Here is a 20,470-nt window from a genome sequence, read left to right as displayed (position 1 = left end):
GGCCGTGATCTGCTAGACGCTGCGGCTGCGGCGGCGGCGGCGGAGGAAGACTACGAGTACGTGGATCCTCCCCCGGACACGCATCGCCGCGGGGGCACAGCGCCGATACCGCACAACTAACTAATCGATCCATGTACTGTGTATGTTTTACTTTTATATAATATATATAACTCGCGCCGGTTCGTACGTATACAACTTTTTCTATCTTTTCTGTACACTGTACCTTGCGCTAGCTAATCAGAGAATTTACAGCCAAGCTACGTACTGTAGCTGATGTACTGTATATGCATGTTGCCTTTACACTCTCAAGGACCTGGTGCTGCATGTGGATTCAATGCACGTATATCATTAGTAACGTTCTTGCTCGAGTGTATATCATCTTCTTTGTGTATAATGTTCTTGTTTTTTTCCTTTAAGAGAACGGGTGCATTCAATGCACGTATAACATTAGTAACGTTCTTGCTCGATTGGAAAAATACCATTACTATAGAAAACCCTATCACTGTCAGCTCTAAAGTGACTATCACTATCGGTTTTAAAGCCAACAGTGAGGAACGGGTAGTGATAGTTGCCAACCCAGACACCGGTAGTGAAGCAGTTATCACTGCCGGCTGAAGGCTTCAGTTGACAGTGATAATCGGCTATCACTACCGGCTGAAAGCTTCAGCCGACAATGATATAGTGTAAGACCCCATTTTCGGGATCTCCTGTGCTTTGTGTATCAGTTCCTAGATCAAGTAGCTGATACGCACAGTACAACAGTTATAGTATCACAACCAAACTTCGTATATAAGTATTAAGGTTACAGAGTACAAAATGTTACAAACCATAGCGTATATTACAAACCTGACTAAACGGCCAACAAAAGCACAGCGGAAAGCAGAAACCCAAGTCACAAGCAGCTATGGTGCGAACGCGACTCTATAGACTACTCTTCATCCTCACCTTCGCCTCTGGCGTTGGCAGGGTCTGCCTCTTTATCTGAATGATAGCAAGAGTGAGTACGGAAGGTACTCAACAAGCCTTATACTATTTCAAGGTGTTGATAGATGCATAAATGGGTAATTCAAAATAAGGCTTTACAGTTTAGTTTTAAGCGTAAAACGGTTTATGCAGGTATTCCATTGTATCATTTATTATTGACTTTAAAGCCGTTTTAAATAGATTAAAACTGGGTAACAAGCTTTATCTGGGTTTTTTTTCCTGGAAGGGACTACACCTCACTCCGTAGTCCCTATTATCATATCTGGTGTACTTCTAGTACCACGCAGCTTCTGGTGGATCGAGCCAGGAACCTCATCACACGGACATCTAGTCTACACACTCACTCATCAAGACACACGCACTCGGAGTCTAATCATCAGGGTTATTGCTTTCGCATGTCCATGACCGTGGACACGGCTATTCGAATAGATTTACACTCTACATAGATTGTACAATTTTACCCATACGATATGCTCAGCCTCCAGCCGTTGCAAGCGGAGGAGCGAATCATACCGAGACCCTCCAAACACTTTTCCTGCCGGGCTTTCCTACGAGACACCCCAAGTACCAGAGACCATGTTCAGAACACCAGATTGGCTATGCCGTCTCTCAAAATATTCAACAGAGGACCAGATGGACACTTGGCTTCTCACTGCTCCCCAGCCGCCTAGTATGATGCCCAGCCCAGTCGGGTGAAAGAAAAGGCAAGTCCTGCCCATTCAGGACGTATGGTTGCACGGAGGTGGCTAAGCATGATGGTGCAATGACTCGGTCCTTAACCGGCCAGAGCAGGTATCTTCTGGCAATGAACACCACAAAAGTGACTCGAGCCCCTAGGAGCATCATCGTCTAGAGTCCTATTCCATCTGCCCCCGTCAAAATAGTTTTCATCCATTTTTACACATATCCCACACGATGTTAAAGATTTCACAACCATCACAGAATTTATAACCATCAAGGATTCATGGTATATGAGTTAACATTGACATCAATAAATCGTTATCTCTGAAGAGGTGCATTTTAAAAGCGACATCTCTGAGGAGGTGTATTCAATCCTAAGCATGCTAGGTATCAAGGCGTCGTCTATTGTTTGATATATATAACAACAAGTAATCCTAGGGTGATATGTATTCTGGGTGATAAAATTAAGGCATGGCATGTGTTTGCTATGATTAACTATTACAAGTAGTTGTAAAAGCGCAATACATACCACATGCGATAATAGTTCAGTTTTAGTTGATCATGTAGATTATTTAGAAATCATAGGTTCAATATGATCAACGAGATAGGACTTACCTTCTTCAAAGTTCTCTTCAAATTCTTGGTTGTAGTCAGGATCCTCTTCGTTCCTGATGCTTCCTGTGCAGCACTCGCAAAACTCTAGTTGCTCTGCAATTACGACTACAATCAATAACGACTATACTAGAGAAGAATCAAATAACACTAATTGGAAAACCAAATGAGCCTTAATGGATATTGTAATATGACAGATAAGTAGATCTCGATTTTAGATGAATTTTGGCGAAAGAATCGCCGAAATCGGAGCCAGAACGGTGAAGTTATGGGTCCCGAAAGATTTAATCTAAATTAAATTGGAAAATACCAAATAACACTATTCATATGTGGGACCCACAGGTGGAGCCCAGTAAATAGTAACTCAAACCACATGAATAGTAGCAATTGGGCCGAGATGGGTCCAGATTGGGCTGGATCCAGGCCGGACCTTCTCTGCCTCTTTCGCCTCTAGACCCCTCTTTTTCTTCTGATCCCCCCTTTGAGAGCTTGGTACTCCTCCCTTTATATATCAGAGGGAGAGAGGACTTACACGTGAGTCAAGATATAGACTCAGACCTAGTTAGACCTTTCTACCTAGGTCCATCATTACTAAGAGCAGACGTATCCCATTTGCTCTATGGCACCATAGAACCTGTCCCGTCGCTCCACTGCCTGTGTCATCCCGGTCACCCAGACTGTCCTATCCCATCCCCACGCGCTGCCTACGCACCTGTAAAAGAACTCCTACCACACCTGTCAGGCCGTCCCGTAGTGTTTAATGCTACGGGACGGGTCACGGCTGCTATGTGCCGACCACGCCATGGACGACCGGAAAGGGGACCTGGGGAAGGGAACTACTCAAGTGAAAAAGTATTTATTATGATTAGATTGCTTAGACACATACCTGCCCCGTGACCGGAGGAGTCTGGTCGCGGGGTTTGTTCCTGCGACTGGGGACTGGTCACGGAGCTCGGTCGGAGAGCCTAGTTGCGTGTTTGCTGGCTAGTCACGCGGTTGCTGATTGATCGTGCGGGAGGACCACTGTTCTAGACAGTGCGGTACCTGCTGATATCTTACCGGTGTGGGTCCACCCACGAGGGGACCCCACTATTCTTTACACCGACAACCATGCACTTCTTGCTTCAAATGTGACCTTGGTCGCTTGAGATTATTTGGCTGAATCGTATGAGTTTGGACGGCCCTATCCTTTTCATATTTGGAAAGAAGTTGCTTGAACGTGGGTTTGAATTTCACAACCTTGTTATGTCATTTGGCTTTATTAATCTTCCACCTGCCAACCTCTGAATTTTTGGGTTTGATCATCCTAGCATTGTCATTCCCCCCAGGGGTCGAAGTGTTCAACACAACTTTGATCAATTCCTTGCCTTCGGGAGTCTTCTCAAGTAGCACTTCTCTTAGCAAATTCTTATTCTCTCCCAAAGGTTTTGGCCTATCTTCACCGACGATCACATTTTTTTCCTTTAGCTGATTCGGCTTGAGTTGGCCAAATTAGAACACTCTTATCCTAGAGATCAATTACATTAACCGAGAACAATTGCTTGTCAACTTGCATCTCCGAGAATTTTAATCGTCCTTCGTTAATGGCCGATTGAATCTGTTGACGAAAAACATTACAATCGTTAGTAGCATGAGAGTAAGAATTGTGCCATTTACAACAAGCTCGCCTTTTCAATTCTTCTAATGGTGGAATTACATGACTATGAGGAAGCTTAATTTGTTTTTCTTACAGCAAATAATCGAAAATCCTATCACACTTGGCTACATCAAAAGTAAATTTAATTTCTTCTTGCCGATTTTTAGGAGGAATCGGCTTAAGAGCAGAGCAAACGTACGGTTTAGACTTAGAAGACCAAGCCGCTTCAGCTACACACACATCAGCATCATCATCGTCTGAACTCTCAAACTCATACTCAAATATATGAACATTAGAACGATCAACTTTAAATTTATCATTTGATTTCTGAAAAATTCTAGACTCTTTAGCCCGACTTTCTAATGACAGAGCTCCTTGCAAAACTTGGCTAATATCCTGAAATTTATAACCTTCTAGCTTTTCTTTAAGATGAGACAACAAACGTGAATAAGCTAATTCAGCTAAGTATTTTTCAGAAAGTGTCAAGTTAAAGTATTGGTTTTTTTTATCTCTGAACCTTCTAATAAAATCAGCAACGGGTTCATTGCATTATTATTTGACCAATGTCAAATGTGAAAACCTCAATTCAGTATCAACACTATAAAAATATTTATGAAATTTCTCATCTAATTGAGACCACACATGAACAGAATTAGGAGCAAGAGATGCAAACCAAGTAAAAGTTGTTCTAGACAATGACAAAAGAAATAATCTAATTTTCAGCACATCATTGGAACTAGCTTCACCTAATTATGCAAGAAACTGGCCTACATGCTCCCTAGTTGTTCTATTGCCCTCCCCGGTAAACTTCACAAAATCAGGAACCTTGAAACCACGGGGGTATGGGATTGTATCATAGTGCTCGGGATATGGCTTTTGGTATGCACGAGTTTTCCTTCTATCCTCCAAGCCGAATTGCTCTCTAAGCATAGTAGCTACTTGTTCTCGCATGATTTCAGTATAATCGGCTACAAGCTGATTAGGGTTAGCTATTGGCTTGAGCGATGGTGTGGATAAATTTGGCACATGAGAAGTAACAGGAGGTGGCATAGCAAAATTTTGTTCAGGAATCGGCCCATAAGGGACCCCCGATCCTTGCGGCGGTATAGGTGAAACACTATACGCTACGGTTTGGTAATATGGTGTTTGCACGTTGGGATAATTTCCGGCTCTATAAGCTTGAGCCAAAGTTGAAGCATTGTGCATTGCATATGGTGTTTGGTACGGGTCTTGTGTTACATCAGTTTTAATGTTATGAGAAGTAACATAATTAGGTGCAACACTACCCGTAATATTTCGTCCATCATGATGATTATGTGCATAAAAAGCACTAGGTAATGTATTAACAATAGTAGGTAAAATTGGAGTACTAACATTACTAGTGGCAGGTTTTTTCAGATTTTGCTCCTCATGAATTTGTAGAACTAAAGGCCGAAGCTTATCAACCAATGTATTCTCAACCAATTTCTGAACACTATTAGCCATGGTTGCACCAACAGATTGATCGATCATAACAGCAACCTCTTGATAAGAAGGAGAGGGTTAAGCACTCACATTGGTTGTTACCTTAGGGCTTTCGTCGGCGGGTGGTGGAGAGTCTTCTTTCTTGAACACACCTTGCCAAGTCTTCATATAGCGCGAGAGCAACAGTTGCTGACGTTGCTCCAAGTCGGCTTCGATCACCAAATGCGTCTCTTCTGGCAACTCATCATACGACGCCATAATGATGTTATCTTTGTCAATTTCCGAAGTAGTCATGACTAGGGTTTTAGAATTCAGCTAAGAGAAAGCCGAAAAACTTCATCCCCAGCGGAGTCGCCAAAAAGTGTGTTGACGCAAAAAAGTTATCACGCCAAAAACACCGAGCACCTCGTGTGCAATATCTGGCGAGCAGCACCCAGGATGCCCTGGTTGTGGCGCTGCGTCGTCGGATTGTCGTCGTCGTCACCCGTGCTCGAGAGGGATCCCATCAGAGTGCGGGTGACCGACGGCTTGTCCTTGGTCGTCGAGATCAAGAACAGGAGGTAATATATATGGAAAAAAAGAATGTGACTATAGGAGCTAGACAAAAGACGAAAGATATTGTAAATTATGTTTGATCTATTGGTTGATGTCCTCAATAGGCCACGACTCTCTCATATTTAAAGGGTAGCATGTCTTAGCCGTAAGAGATCAGGGCTCTTAATTCGAACTGAACAACATTTACATATATGATTTGGTTACGCCTACCTGATCTCCAAACTTTCTATAACAAACATATATTTTCTATTTGAACACGTAAAACTCCCATACATCTACCTGAGTACGCTTTAATATAGTTCGGCTTTCTTAGATTCGATCAACTCTTTCATCTGTCCGGAGACCAATTGCAGGAATAAATCATGATCACTGGTTATCTGGTCATTGGTCATGATTACTGATCTGAAATCACAATTCACTGGTCTGAAATCACTATTCATCTGGTCGAGCACTACTTGCCTGATCAGTCACGGTTCATCTAGTCATGGTACTGTTCATCTAGTCGCGGTACTGTTCATCTGGTCATCCATTAAATCAGTCATGACTGCAATAGCCACTATAAATACCAAATCTTGTCATTAAAAGTAAGGAATATATATTACGACCAACAGAGAATATGCAAGGAACCGTTAAAGATGGAAATGTGATGAAGAATGCAAGGACCACTCTTTGGCATCTGGTTCCTCGATGTCTTGGGTTATTTGTTCCAGCGGATCTGCCTTTAGTCTCTCACGGTTCAGAGCCATTTTGCATGCCTAGGCAAACCGACACTGCTAGCTATTCCATTCTCTCGAACGAGTGAAGGAGAGAGTGGAGTGCCGTGCATGGCGGATCTCTCGAGTGCCGTGCAATGGTGGGAGGAGTGGCAGCTGCGCATCCTCGTCTTGGGCAGCCTGGTCGTCCAGTGGCTTCTCTTCCTCTCTTCCCCTTGGCGTAGGTATGCCGTTCCTTCCTGGTTCAGATCCTTAATATGGCTGGCATACCTATCCAGCGATGCCCTGGCAATATATGCCCTCGCCACACTCTTCAACCATCATAAGAATCAGGATGGTAGAGGTAGCAGCGTCCTAAAGGTGGTATGGACGCCCGTCCTCCTGATGCACCTCGGCGGACAGGACACCATCACCGCCTACAACATCGAAGACAACGAGCTGTGGAGGCGGCACGTCCTGACCGCGCTGTCCCAAGTCACCGTAGCCATCTACGTGTTCTGCAAATCATGGCCCCGTGGCGACAAGAGGTTGCTGCAGGCAGCAATAGTGCTCTTCGTCCCTGGGGTTCTCAAGTGCTTAGAGAAGCCATGGGCTCTCAAGAGCGCTAGCATTAATAGTCTAATCTCTTCCAGGGATGCTCCGAGGCCAACAAACAGACAAGGTGAGATCAATTCACTCGAGGACTACGTGAAGGAAGCCAGAGCTTTTTTACTCCAGGATGACCGAGCTTTTGTACATTCCAGCGAAGTCGAGGAGCATCACAAAGACATTGCATCACCCTATAAGCTATTTGTAGACCTTGCATCACCCTATCCTGATCGACTTGGTATCCTAAAATCTTTCTGGGTACTTGATGAAGAGCAAGTGCATCGGTCATTGAGAATAGTGCTCTCCTATGTGTTCCGTCTTCTTTACACCAAAGCAAAGATGTCCCATGTGCTGAGTTATATCAATTCAGGAAAAAAAGTAGTATCTCCCAGTCCGATGTTTGGTTTCTCGATACGGAATTTTAGTATGGTGCTATCATTAGCAGCCATCGGCCTCTTCCACAATAGTCACAGAGAAGATTATAACGATACCGATGTCAAGATTACATATGCCTTGCTCTGTTGTACTGCCGTGCTAGAGTTGTCTTCCCAGGCTAACTACATCATCTTAGTCTGGCCTGAAATGGTTTCGCAGCATAGCCTCATAGGATTCTCTATCCGCAACAAAAAGCACAAGAAGAAGGTGCACATTGTGAGTTCCCTTGGATGCAGGGACTTCCTTGACCAACATTGGAGCATGAAGTCGTGCTCCTCGGCCCGTATAATTACAAAGTTGGTTCTTCAACATGTCAAAGCTGGATGGAAGGATAACATACAAGATGCTGCTAGTTACAGGATGTTCAACGACCTCAGGGGCCAGCGGGCGCTTCAGCGATACCAAGACCTAGGCTGGAGCATAAAGAGGCCATTCGATGAGAGTGTCCTTTTGTGGCACATCGCCACAGATTTCTGCTTCTACGAAGACTCAAGCCCGTTTCCAGGGCATAGATGCGCCTTTGCTGAGGTCCCAACAATATGGTCCAAATTTCTGCATCATCTTGAGCAAAGATCAGGGGTTTACCTTGCAAGTCATCAGCCTGGTTCTCAATGTGGAGAAGAAAAATTGAATTGTAAAGCCGTCCAGTGCAGACAGATATCCAATTATATGATTTACCTACTGTTCGTCAATCCAGAGATGCTGTTGCCTGGCACCAGAAGGAATCTATTCACAGCCGCCTCTGACGAGCTCCAAGACATTCTCAAGGACATGAATCCACCACTGGAGGAGGGAAGACTTATCCAGAGAACAATCAAGGAGATTGAGTTGCGGTCCACAGGAGAAGGTTTCATCTACGACGCTTGGGCTCTTGCTAGAGGACTGTTGGCTTTGGGTGATGAGCAGAGGTGGGAGGTGATCCAAGGCGTCTGGGTGGAGATGCTCTGCTTCTCCGCTGGTAGATGCAGAGGGCACCTACACGCCAAGGCTTTGGGCACAGGCGGGGAGTTGCTCACCTATGTCTGGCTCCTATTGTCGCGCATGGGGATGGAGACCTTCGCGGAGAGGCTACAGACGACACAACTTCCAAATCCAAGCGGGGAAGGAAACGCCGACGCCGACGCTCCATCGACTTCCGCTGGACAAGACATGGTTTGACAATTGATGATGCTCATGGAGACTAGCATTTCGTCTTCCCAGTTTATTTGCTTTGCTTTCCCGTGGAACGGAACATTGTGCATCGATTGTTGAGTGCTATCTATGGATGTTTGTCCACTGGTCTTGCTCCTCGTCTTAATGAAAGCCATGTAATATTGTTTGTTTCTTGCTTTAATAATAATAATGCCTAGCATCTGACGACCAATTTCCAGTAGTGTTTTTCATCGTCATTTTATGTGTGTGTGTGTGTGTTGTTGTACTGTTGCTGCTGCTTCTCAAAACAGAGCGCTCAGTGGTGTGAAGGTTGGAGATTCTTTGCATGCAGCGGATTACCAAACTGCATGGTCAACCAGATAGTACCATGTGAATGGAGACCTTGGCCGGCAGGCTCTTGTGTCTGGAGCCACCTCAAGATGGAATTGCTCGAGGCGCACCGGCTTCCCGATCCTGCGACCTTCCTGTTGAACAAGATATCACTATAGTCTGAAAACTGGTTCTTAATTTGTAAATAATAACTAACCCCATGCCTGTCTTACCCGTATGCAGTTTCATTGCATCATTTGCATCTGTTCTTGTGGTGCAGCTTAATAAGCAGGTCCAGAATGATAACAGGAATGCGTGTTACAAGATCCCAACAAAACAGACAGATATCAGGTAGACAGATATCTGGACACGTAAGTTACAATATATCATGCTAGACTTGGCCTGCCTCTCATAATGGTGATACATCTAACATCGATTTACAACAAAACCATGGCTATCCGCTTGCCCAACAACATGGAACAGGTATCGCAGATAAGCAGACTAATGACGAATTGGTGACGTGTTCCTGGTTCTAGCAAATTGACGTTAGTTGTTAATCATTGCTGGTTTTGTTGTCTCTGCTGAGGGAAGTTGGGATTCTGCGTCTGATTCTGAAGGCCCACCATGCCCTGTTGCATATTCTGAGCACCTGCCTGCATGTTTCCATATACCCCTTGCTGCTGCTGCTGCTGCATTCCCATCATGCTGGTAGTATTTGTGGCTCCCATACCGAACACTACAGCACATAGTGGTATATGATATATATCAAATTCATGACTTGTAAAATTACGTCAACACTGACAATTGACAAAAGATTAAGAGAGGAAGGAAACAGTACATACTTTGGTCAGTCAGCATTTGGGATGGATGACTCCTCTGTGGATGCCCACCAGTCAAACCATACTGATTAATGATCATCGAAACAATACAGTAAATACAAGAAGTTCATATGTGTGAAGAACGGAAGACAGTCGGGAAACAACACAAAGCAAAAAGGCAAAAAATGCAGCACTCTTCATGTTATACTACCTCTTCGCTAATCAGCAAACTGTATCCATGATGGACGACATGTCGTCCACATAAGAGGAGCGTGCAAAATAGTAACCTTATCGGTTGCAAGACAAAACCAACTGCTTAAATGAGCATTTGACTTATTGCACAAGTCCATCCACTAGAGTAGCATGTGCCTAACTTGTTTCGAACAAACCAACCTCGTGATTATATGAATCATGAGGCTACACAAATAAAGGGCCTATATAATCAGAGTACCCTACAACAAACTCCCATGTCCAATGCAGTAAGAAAGACATCTCTCTTTTACATTTACAGAGGTAAAGGGCAATATTGAGTGTGATTGACCATTAATTGCAATGACCAATTATGACATATGCAGAGCATTATTTTGTCCGAATAGATGCAGATAAGTCTAATTCTAACAAAACCTGGAGATAGGGAAACAAGAAAAAGGCACTGACCTGCATTTGCGGTAAAAGCGACTGTGATTGCATTGTCCCAGGCATATTTGCCATCTAAAATGCAAAAACAAACCAGGCAAGATTAGCCAACCACGGGAGCATTTATAAAAATATCTATAGATTAGACTAGCAACTGAACAACTAAGAATCTTTCTTCATTAATTCATTTCATGAGCCCATAAATGCATGTCTATAAAGCCCAACCATCCAATTGGGGGGGGGGGGGGGAGGAACATATTTTCCCCACTAAATTATTAGAAGAAGGCGATATCTAACCATTTGTGAGTTTGATGATGCCTGCGCAGCAGTGAACATTGCACTGTTTGCAGCTCCAGTGAACTGGCCCAAATGACTTCTCAGCTGATTTCCTTGGTTCAATTGACTCTGAGACATGCCTGGTTGCATACGTCCAGGCTGCATCTGCCTATTCTGAAACTGTTGCGATAAGGCTTGGTTGTACTGCATCTGCTGTTGTCCGGGGACCTATAAAAGGTTTTCAACAGAAAATTGAGTTTTCAGAAGAAAAAAAATATATTTCAGAAAAGAGAAAGCAATCAGTGATAGAATTGCCTGTAGTTTTTGTTGAGCCTGCCCCTGTAAATCTTGTAGCTGAGGGATTGTACTCTACAGGAAGTGTGCACTCAATAAGCACATGAAAAGGAACAGCATACAAAATGAATTTAATACAGTCGAGAAGAAAAGGAAAGGAAAGCAACTATACTAAAAAAAACCTATAACACCGGTGAGCTGTCACAAGTCATAAGCACAAGTACACAACACACGGGTGAGTGAGGGAAAACCTTTCCCAAAACTAAAGGAAGTCCAAATGTAAACCTGTCTTACCTGTGCTAGCATCCCAGCAGCTGATGGCCTCAGCTGCTGTTGAGAATGCAGTTGCTGCTGTTGAGCATGCAGTTGCTGCTGTTGAGATGCATGCATCAGCTTTTGCCTCTGCTGTTGTGGTGTTAGATGCTGCTGGGGTGAAGGGGTATTCATCATATTGGCGCCTGACCTAGGGGAGTTAGCATATGGCATTGGAGGAGTAGACACGTTTTCAAAATTAGGGGTTCCTGTGGCTCCAGGTGATGGCGCAGGCCTGCCAAGCAACTGTCCTCCAGATGCCTGAAAGAAGGCAACATATTTGAAATTGAGACAGAAGGATCAAACTTTTGTCTGAGTTCAAGTTGGTTATTGTTGTTCCCTAATAAAACTCTCTTTGGTATTTTGGATGTTCAAAAGCATCAACCAACAAGTAATACACATGACAATTAGAAGACATTGCACGGTCAATCAATAAATAAAAAACAACACAACGGGGAGAAGATTAATGTCATATAACAGAGAATGAATCACGCCTTTCAATCTGCCTCTTTCTGAAGAGGAACTTCTGTTGTTTTCAACCGAAAGAGCAATAACATGGACCTCTTCTAATATCATACTGATAAAGCAGTAATAATTACAAAACAGAAACCTGAATTGGATTTCCTTGGGTATTGGCACTGTTAGGTGCAAATGTTGATGTATTTTTGGGATACACACCTGCAAATAAAAATAGCAGTTAGACGCTTGGATGCTGATATTGAAGCGCTTTTGTGAAACACATGTCCATTGCAAATGGCATGATTTAAGGATTTGAGTAACTTTTACGGCACACATGTCCAATGCAAATGGCAATGAGTTAAGCATTTGAGGAACATTTATGGCACACATCTCCAACGCAAATGGTAATGATTTTGGGGATTGAGGGTAACAGCAAATCCTAGCATAATAGGAGTCCCTTCAGTAGCATGTGAAAATGAGATAACCCATAGATGTCATAACTCAAAATAGGGAGAGAACCATTAAGAAAATTTAGGTAAACAACAAAATCTATATATACCAGAATTATCACCAAAATTTTGTGCCCCATCTCCGAAAGGAAGTACTTCTACTAAATGGCTAGGAAGAGATGAATGTGGCTGCCTCTGGTCTCCCGGTACCCGTAATCCTGACAATCAAATTATTTCAACAGGGATATAAGTATTGAAGTAGTAACAAGAATGGAAGTAAAGACATTATTTTGGAAGCCTAAATTGCAATTTTTTATTGATATTGATAAAGCATTGTCTTTCACCTTCACCATAATTTACTGCCGCTCTAAGTAGGTTTTCCTGCTCCTGTATCTTTGCAGCTTGTGCCTTGTCCAATGTAGGACCAAGATTTGCCCCCTGACGGGCCCCTAGCCCATAACTCTTACGACATTCAGCAATTACTTTCTCAGCAGTTTCGCATGCACTGCCAATCATGTCTATTCTAGCCTGAAAGGAATAAGGCCAAGTCCCATTCTATTTAATAGACAGCCAATAAACCAATTAAGTACCATGTGCTATAGGTTTGCATTCTTCAGACTTCACTGATCACCTTTAACTTTTCAATTTGTGTAGGCACCGGTAGATTTGCTATTCCAGACAACAAATGCTCCCTTTTTGTAGCTTCCTCAACTTCCATCTCAGGCAACAGCTTTGATGACAGCATTACAGGTAGTACTGCAGTATTCATACAGATCAAATAAGAATTATGCTGCAATACTAGTAGCAAATAATCATATATATTGAGTGTTGACAATATGCAACACAGGAACACTAAATTGCAACTCATCATGACCGCTTAGAGCGACCATTCCCCATTTCCATTTTGTTTGTTGGGTCATTTGCACTGATCCTATCATATTTATTTATCCCTGAATAACCTATTTTGAAATTAAGGCCATGACACATAGAAGACTTCAAAGGTCTGAGGTTTCATTCAGCATCTAGATCAAAGGAAATACACAGCGCCAAACAATGAGAAAGTCCATTGATTGACTATTCATGTTCAACAGCATTGTGAGAAAACCAAATAAACGCATAGAAAAAAGTAACTGTATTAGCTCAAATCACTATATTTCTAGACCTCATTCATCCTGCTGTAAAATAACAGAAATCATAGATTTTTTTCTTCTTAAAATAAATGAAATCATAGATGAGTCATAATCTCATCAGCTGTAGACCAGCATTGAACACTCAAAGACTGTTTGGTATTCGGTCAAGTAAGACAGTACTATCTGTTTGATGGATTCCTTTGGACTCAATAGTTGATGCTCAGTTGGTTACCAAACAAAACTCGTTAAAGGAAATATTTAAGTGAAGGCATAAACCGAGAAGATTTCTTTCATATCAGATCATTTCTTCCCAAACTTGTGTGCATCCATTTATATTGTTTCCAAAAGCTAGCTTTTCAGGTCTAAATGAACCGACTAAATTTTACAGACAAGGATAATGAACTCTTAACATGTCTCTTAAACTGGCATCCCTGAATTGGAGGCAACTCCGTTCCATAACTGAATCAATAAACCCCACGATTCAACTAGAATATAACTGACAGTTGGAAAACTCTCCTATGTTAAAGAAAACTATATAATTATGATTTTAACAAACATATCTCATTATGTGATAACTTGGTAGTCACAGAGATGAGATATATGCATGATACATGAAGGGGAAAATAAAACGGAACTTTACTTGTAGCGTTCTCAGCATTGACGTTCCGGGGGTACACAACAAACACCTTGGATACATTCTTAATGTCCTCCACGATGTTGAAGAGCTCCATGCTCACCATCGAGAACTGCCCGAGCACGTCCTGCCTGCAATTCACCCCGAGGCAGCCATACCAGTCAGAAATCGCGCAGCAACAGCACAGCAGCAGAGATATCCTAATTAAACCCTAGCGCCCACTCCGGCCATGAACCGAGAGCGAGGACGGGGGCAGTACCACTTGGGGGAGGCGCCGGGGTTGGTGCGGGCGATGACGTCGAAGTCCTCTAGGATGCGGGAGATGGCCTTGTACAGCCCCACCGCGCGCGCCCGCATCCCCTCCAGGTTCAGCTGCTGCTGCACCCCCGCGCTGAGCCGCTCGGCCCGGGGAGCCGCCTGCTGCTCCCCCGCGGCCGCGACCGGGGGTGGCGCGCCGGCGGCGGGTGTTGCCCCTAGAGCTGCCGCCGCCGCCGCCGCGTCCATCGCCGGATCACTTGCGTTGGGCGGCGGAGTGGAAGGGGGAGGAGTCCTCGAATTGGAAGGCGTCGGGATCAACAGCGTCAGTTTCCTGCGAAAGGGCAGCGGGGTCAGTTTCCTGCCCGATTATACCGACAGGTGGGACCGGACCTGTCGACCGCTCATTCACCTTGCGTAACTCGTACCAGTTTTTGATAAGTAACTGTTACGCACATATTTTTAATAGATATCGTAGGTATACAACGATTAAATACGATATTAGAGAATATCACAGAGTTCATTACAATAAAGGTCCGTAGGCATAATTAAATAAACCCTCACAACACAACAGAAATAATGCAAAAGCAACACGTGCCCTTTAGGTAACTTGAGTGCATACGAAACTAGCTTCTCTATTCTTTATCTTCTCTTTCAATAAAATCGATCTCTGGATCATCTGGATCCACAAATAGCAAGTGCGAGTACATAGAGTACTCAACAAGTTCTACCTTAAGAGGGGACATTAGATGCATATAGGTATATCAAGGATAAGACTGTAGAGTCTTTAGGTTTTGTAGAAAGCTAGTTTTTTATATACAAGGTTCAATTTGCAAAGACTATCTTAAGAGCATTTCTGAGGGTAACCAATTTCCACACTTCTTTTGTCGGTAGACACATAGTCCAGGATACTCAAGGCACACAGTCAACCCCTTCGTTTCGAAAATACGGGCACACTGTCCACTCACATACCAAGGAGGTATTCACGCCGAAAAGCTAATCATTGTGACCGAAACATAGCATGTCCTTGAACAAGTACACGGCTATCCGAATAGGTTTAACACAATACAGAGATTGTACACTTTACCCACAAGATATGCACATGCTCTTACCTTAGCAGCTGGTGGAGCTGTCATAACGAGATGCAACGACCTCACAAAGTAGTCACAATATCCACCCATAGGGCACTAAGATACTAGGGGCCTTAGAAGATATACGGGAAGGACCACTTAGCAATCCCAATGCTCTGACATGGCCTCAACATTATCACCAGCCGGATCTTGGGCTACGTACTACCCAAGTCTTCTCCTAGTCCACATTGCCACTACTGGCCTCCGAGTGGGTACTGAACTAAGTTGGAAGGGTTGGGTCAAGTCCTGCCTATTCAGGACATGTGGTTGTACGATTTGATACTAGGTAGTATGTCACAGCGAACCGGTCTTTATACGACCGAGGCAATTGTCTTTAAGTAAGAACATAACAAAGGCAAACCTTGCTCCAAGGTAGTTCCCATCTTTGTGGGGTACCTTACTCACCCTCGTCAATAATACTCTAGAGTTTTTCAGGAACCCAAGTCTTATATGCACACACACTAAGCACACAACACTTCAACTTTTTGAAAAGGTATGATTAACATATGTAATTTAATCCGGTTCTTTCTTTTGAGCAAAACAATCCTAAGCATGCTAGTAAACAAACATTTATCTAAACAATTATTATAGTTGATGTTGGGAACCTTTTAGGGTTTCGATAAAATAGAAGTAACAATATCAAGACATGACATAAACAAGCTAGGTCATAACTATATTAGCATATTCTTTAAAATTACAGTTAATAACTTAAGCATGCATATCCCCTATCATTTAAAACAATGGCTCTACGGGTTGTATTTAAAAATATAGGATCAATATGATCAACGGTGTAGAACTTGCCTTTGTTAAAGTCCTCATCCGCTCCTTCTTTAAACTCTAGATCCTCAGGGTCATCCACGGACGTGTCTTCCTCTAACAATCGCAACATACGACAAAAACGCACACATAAACAATCAATCAAATGATTATAATAAAAAGTAAATAAATTATAAATATTATGAAATTGACATCATTGGGTAGATCTCAAATTTAGATGAATATCAGTGGAAGAATCATTGAAAACGGAGTTAGCACGGGGGAGAAACGGGCTTCGGAAGTTTTGCCGAGAGAGAAAATCAGAAAAAAGAAAAAGGGGGGAATATTCTGGTTTGAAATCAGCTCGGCTCGGGGATCAGCTCAGCTCAACGGCTCGGCACGGGGATTGGCTCGGCGGTTCAGCTCGATTCGACGGCTCGGCGGGGCCCACTTGTCAACGATGACAAGAGAGGAAATAAAGGAGGGAGAGGGGAGCCGGCCCAGTTTCGTTGGGGAGAAAGAGAGGGAGAGAGAGGGGCGACGGGGCAGCGGCAGGCACAGCAGAGGTCGGCGGTGGGCTTTGCCGACCAGTGGATCAAGGTGGCGGTGGCCGGATCCGACCGGTGGGGCGGATCTGGCTGATGGAGAGGGGGGCGAGGGAATTAGCCGGTGACAATGGAGGAGGCCCAGTTATGCTCCACTGGGGGGAGGAGGAGAGAGGGAAATGGAGAGAGAGAATGGTGGAGCTCACCGGCGGTGGCGGCGGCGCTCGGAGAGGAAGAGAGGGAAGCGGCAGAGGTGAGTAAGAGGGTGGTGTGGTGCGGATGGGGGAAACGTGAGCACTATTCGTATTTATAGGCAATGGTGGCTGCACGGGGCGCGAGGTCTGCCTGCGCAGTGACGAGACGGCACGACGCGGCGCGACGCAAGGTAGGGTGACGTCGGGTCAAGGGGAGGAGAGAGAAGTAGAGGGAGAGAGAAAAGGATTTTCTTTTTTTTCTGAGAATCAAGGGTGTGACAGAAACAATCATCAATATATACTGACATGTGGGACTAGATCTGTCGGTGTATTCGGAACCAGGGGTCCCTAAGTCCCGAGACGAGGCCGGCCATCCGCCACATGTCACCACCCTGCAAGGTAAGAAGAAGCTAAGTCCCGGGAGAAGGTGCTCGGGGCCACCGCCTCTGGTTCCCGAGCACCCTAGTCCCCCGATGATCCGCAGAGCCCAAATACCGGGAAGGAAGTGCTCGGGAGAGAGTGCTCGGGGCTGCACGTGGCAGCCCCCGAGGACTCGGTGCCCCGAAGGTCCCACCGAAGTGCTCGGGAGAGAGTGCTCGGGGCTGCACGTGGTAGCCCCCGAGGACTCGGTTCCCCGAAGGTTCCACCGAAGTGCTCGGGAGAGAGTGCTCGGGGCTGCACGTGGCAGCCCCCGAGGACTCGGTTCCCCGAAGGTTCCCCCAAGTGCTCGGGAGAGAGTGCTCGGGGCTGCACGTGGCAGCCCCCGAGGACTCGGTTCCCCGAAGGTCCCACCGAAGTGCTCGAGAGAGAGTGCTCGGGGCTGCACGTGGCAGCCCCCGAGGACTCGGATCCCCGAAGGTCTCACCGAAGTGCTCGGGAGAGAGTGCTCGGGGCTGCGCGTGGCGGCCCCCGAGGACTCGGTTCCCCGAAGGTTCGCGCAAGATCATTCGACGACCCGAAGGGTCCCATCGTCGGGGTGTCAGCCAGTCAAAGGCCCAATGCTGCATTTAATAGGCATGCGCGGCCTGACATCCTGACATTCTCAGCTGCCCACGCCCCAGTGTCAGACCCTGCCATGCACTGGCAGGGGGGCGTGGATCCATTAAATGCACGGGTCCCGTCCCGTTTCACCCGGGTGCCTCGGGATAACGTTGCCAGAATCGAAGCGCTCCGCCCGCCACCCTGCCCTGGCAGAAAGACAAGACAGGGTGGGCGCACCGGGCACCTCTGAGGCTGCCCGGTGGGCCCCCTTTATGGCGCCCGAGGGCTTCCACAGTGGCGGGTGGTCGGATGCGCGCCGCATTTCTCCACCGCCCCTGTCACTTCGCCAAGACGAAATGATGACGTCTTTCTCCGTGGCACCTTGGCATTCGCATCCCCTCTTTCCCATTCAGGATATGTCGAGGTCGGTGCGCCTATAAAAGGAAAGGATGGAGAACACGTAAAAGGGGTGGGTGAAGAAGAGGACGCAGACGCTAAAACCAGCTCAAGCCAAGCTAGAACACAAGAGCCTCAAGCTCTCAGTAAGTGGCTCTCTCTTATAACCAGATACATCCTTGAAGAATTCCCTTCAAGGGCAGATATAACACTCACACAGGAGTAGGGTGTTACGCCTCCGTGCGGTCCGAACCTGTCTAAACCCCGGTGCACCCATCTTTCTCGCATTAGGACGATCATCTCCCACCAGCCACTGCATTTATTTCCGTTTCCCGCTTACTTCCCAAAACAAGCTCGTTCAGGATCATCCCCCCGGCCGAATCTCTAAAAGAGGGTCTCTCGGGATCCCTGCGACAGGAGTTCATCCTCCGACAGCTGGCGCGCCAGGTAGGGGGGAATATCCCTGGATTGTTTGTTTCACGTTTTTCCACAGGAAAAGATGGCCGGTGGGCACCGTCTCCAGCGTTCCGGCTCCACTTCCAGTGACGGAGCGCTGCCCGACGTCAGAAGGAGCCCAGTCGCTGCTGCATGCCAGCAGCAGCCGCCATCCGCGGGCGCGGTTTTTCCCGCTCAAGGGGATCAAGGCGCTGGGCCCTTCAGGGCCACCGCCGCCGCTGCCGACTCACTTTCCGACCCCCAGCAGGTGGTCGGGACCCCGGCCGCTAGGTCCGCCTCTGGACCACGTCGGGTGCCACCTCGGCGCAGGCTCGCTTTCAGCGAGGCCAGCCCAGGGAGCGCGCTGCTTGCGGCACATGCTCTGCTTAGGCACCCGCCCGTTCAGGCCACGCCGAACACTCCGGAAGGTCGGTGGATCCAAGATGTCGTTGCTTTGGTCGGCACTGCTCGTCGCTAGGTACAGGCCGGGAGTCCTCGCACCACTTCCCAGCATGGTGCCGCCAGAGTCGGCTCCTCAGCGGGCAACACTCGCACGGGCCGAGGGGTCTCTAGGCGGAGTGCCGTCCCCCTGGCCGTATCTGAAGCCCAGGATCTTCGTTTGTGCCTTGACGAGCGCAGGGGCCGCGAGGATGCCCGGGTTACTCTCGAGCGTCAGCGGGAGACCCGGCAGGGGGTCGGGGCAGAGGACCAGGCTTCCTCTCTCCCGGCCCAAGGCCACCGGGGATCCCCGGTTCGCCGCCACTTGCCACCAAGGACCCCCGCTCGCGCTGCGGGATACGGCACCGGCTGCCGTGCCTTCACCGCCGAGCTCTGCCGGGTCAGGTGGCCTTCTAAGTTCCGCCCCGAGCTGCCGGAGAAGTACGACGGGTCCATCGACCCCGTCGAGTTCCTCCAAATCTACACGACGGCCGTCCAAGCGGCCGGAGGCAGCGAAAAGGTGATGGTAAACTATTTTCATGTTGCCCTGAGGGGCTCCGCCCGCTCTTGGCTTATGAACTTACCCCCAGGGTCTATCGGCTCCTGGGATGACCTGTGCCACCAGTTCGTGGCCAACTTTCAGGGCACGTTTACACGCCCCGGTTTGGAGTGCTACCTTCACGCCGTCCAACAGCAGGAGGGGGAAACGCTACGGCGCTTTATACAGCGCTTCAGCCAGGTTCGCAACACCATTCCTCGAGTGGCCCCCCATGCTGTTATTGTTGCTTTCCGGCAGGGCGTCCGCGATGAGCGGATGCTCGAAAAGCTAGGTACGCACGAGATCGAGACCCCTGTGGAACTCTTCGCACTGGCCGATAAGTGCGCCAAGGCTACGGAGGCCAGGGCGTGGCATGCTCCTCGCCCCACCTCCGACCAGCCAAGTTCTTCCCGCTCCGACAAGCGAGAAAAGAAGAAGAGGAGGAAGCGTGAGGCCGCTCCCGTTGAGCCAGCCCAGGTCCCCGCTCATAGGGTGCCGCAAGAGCCCGACCACCGGCAAGAGCGCCGGCCGGGTGTCGATCGACGCCCCGTCAGGGCCCCTGCTCGGGCTCCTCCTCGGGCCTCCGTACCCACCAGGGCCTCGGCTCCAGCAAGGGCCCCGGCTCCAACAAGAGCCCCGGCCCCCGGCCGAGCCCCCGTTCCAGC

The 20,470-nt window shown here is 46.9% G+C and overlaps 2 protein-coding genes across 4 annotated transcripts; one reads left to right on the top strand and one right to left on the bottom strand.

Annotated features, from left to right (window-relative positions):
- Nucleotides 1-6,678: 6,678 nt before the first annotated feature.
- On the top strand, nt 6,679-8,951 carry LOC133897218 (uncharacterized). The gene has a single exon (XM_062337860.1). The coding sequence runs from the start codon at nt 6,757-6,759 to the stop codon at nt 8,824-8,826; it is 2,070 nt and encodes a 689-aa protein (XP_062193844.1). The 5' UTR covers nt 6,679-6,756; the 3' UTR covers nt 8,827-8,951.
- Nucleotides 8,952-9,426: 475 nt separating this feature from the next.
- LOC133897220 (mediator of RNA polymerase II transcription subunit 8) lies at nt 9,427-14,732 on the bottom strand. Of its 3 annotated transcripts, none has more exons than XM_062337863.1 (12): nt 14,397-14,732; nt 14,144-14,268; nt 13,005-13,129; nt 12,718-12,901; nt 12,484-12,591; nt 12,076-12,143; nt 11,448-11,726; nt 11,175-11,228; nt 10,881-11,087; nt 10,605-10,658; nt 9,972-10,005; nt 9,427-9,865 (listed from the first exon to the last, which is right to left on the bottom strand). In XM_062337863.1, the coding sequence occupies exons 1-12, from the start codon at nt 14,639-14,641 to the stop codon at nt 9,687-9,689; spliced, it is 1,662 nt and encodes a 553-aa protein (XP_062193847.1). In that variant the 5' UTR covers nt 14,642-14,732; the 3' UTR covers nt 9,427-9,686. The 3 variants fall into 3 exon arrangements, with proteins under 3 accessions (XP_062193847.1, XP_062193846.1, XP_062193845.1); XM_062337862.1 differs by having other exon boundaries at nt 9,972-10,032; nt 12,496-12,591; XM_062337861.1 differs by having other exon boundaries at nt 9,972-10,032; nt 14,397-14,728.
- Nucleotides 14,733-20,470: the final 5,738 nt, after the last annotated feature.

Source organism: Phragmites australis, chromosome 17 (genome assembly GCF_958298935.1).
Source record: "Phragmites australis chromosome 17, lpPhrAust1.1, whole genome shotgun sequence".
NCBI lineage: Eukaryota > Viridiplantae > Streptophyta > Magnoliopsida > Poales > Poaceae > Phragmites > Phragmites australis.
Note: the sequence above shows the minus strand (reverse complement) of the source record. Positions and strands in the feature narration are given on the sequence as shown.